The sequence below is a fragment of the Echinops telfairi genome, unplaced genomic scaffold (assembly GCF_000313985.2).
Source record: "Echinops telfairi isolate 266 unplaced genomic scaffold, ASM31398v2 ScPeMD7_7458;HRSCAF=8496, whole genome shotgun sequence".
Lineage (NCBI taxonomy): Eukaryota > Metazoa > Chordata > Mammalia > Afrosoricida > Tenrecidae > Echinops > Echinops telfairi.
The window spans coordinates 31,704,921-31,705,673 of NW_022111358.1; the positions used below are offsets into that span (position 1 = coordinate 31,704,921).

The 753-nt window shown below is 55.8% G+C and overlaps 1 protein-coding gene across 1 annotated transcript in view; it reads left to right on the plus strand.

The window, feature by feature from the left end:
* Positions 1-396: 396 nt before the first annotated feature.
* Positions 397-753, plus strand: part of MEIOC (meiosis specific with coiled-coil domain) — a 19,562-nt gene continuing 19,205 nt past the window's right edge. The window contains exon 1 of the mRNA XM_045299465.1: positions 397-483. Coding sequence (XP_045155400.1) covers positions 397-483 — 87 coding nt within the window. The remainder of the gene's footprint in view (positions 484-753) is intronic.

Consider the following 753-nt stretch of genomic DNA (forward strand, 5'->3'; position numbering starts at 1 on the left):
GGAATCAAAATTTGCCTTTCTTGCAAATCGCAGCCCCAAATTGGACTGCTGACATAAATGGCTTGTCTAGCGCCATGGAAGGAGCCCTGGTGGCACAGTGGTTACTGTTGGGCTGCAACACGCAAGGTTGGCAGTTCGAAACCACCAGTAGCTCCGCGAATAGTTGGTGTCGGAAGTTCACAGGGGCTGTTCTACGGGCCTGTGGGATGGCTGTGCGTCGGCTTCGACTCCGGCAGTGAATGCCAGCTATGGCTTCTGTAGGTTAAGTTCAGAGTGAACTTATTCAAGAGTTACATTAACGCCAAATGCTTTCACTCTCACTGAAGGCTGGAGCCTAGAAACGTCCCCACAACACCCGATCCCACAAACGACTCCTCACCCTCCATAAACAGGTACATGGTCTATTATTCTCTGGGCGAAGAATTCTGGGAGTTCAGGGAGAAGTCAAGGGGCCAAGGGGTCAAAATGAGACGTTGGCACTGGGTACGTGGAGAGCGGGTGAACGTCGGTTGCTGAGCAGATTCTCAACTCTTCGGCCCCTCCCTCATTTTCCGACTGGGTAGGACCATGCTCCTTCCCCTCCTCCCACCACCTCCCTCGGGTGACCTGTCAGCCAATCAGTGGGCTGTTGCGCACCAGCCTGGACCAATCCCAAGCCCTCTTGCTTTGAGCGGGAAAAGTTCGGAGGCTGGGGGAGAGTGAGGCGGACTAACGGCCTGGTCTAGGCCTTGCCTGGGGGGCGGGGGGGGGAGG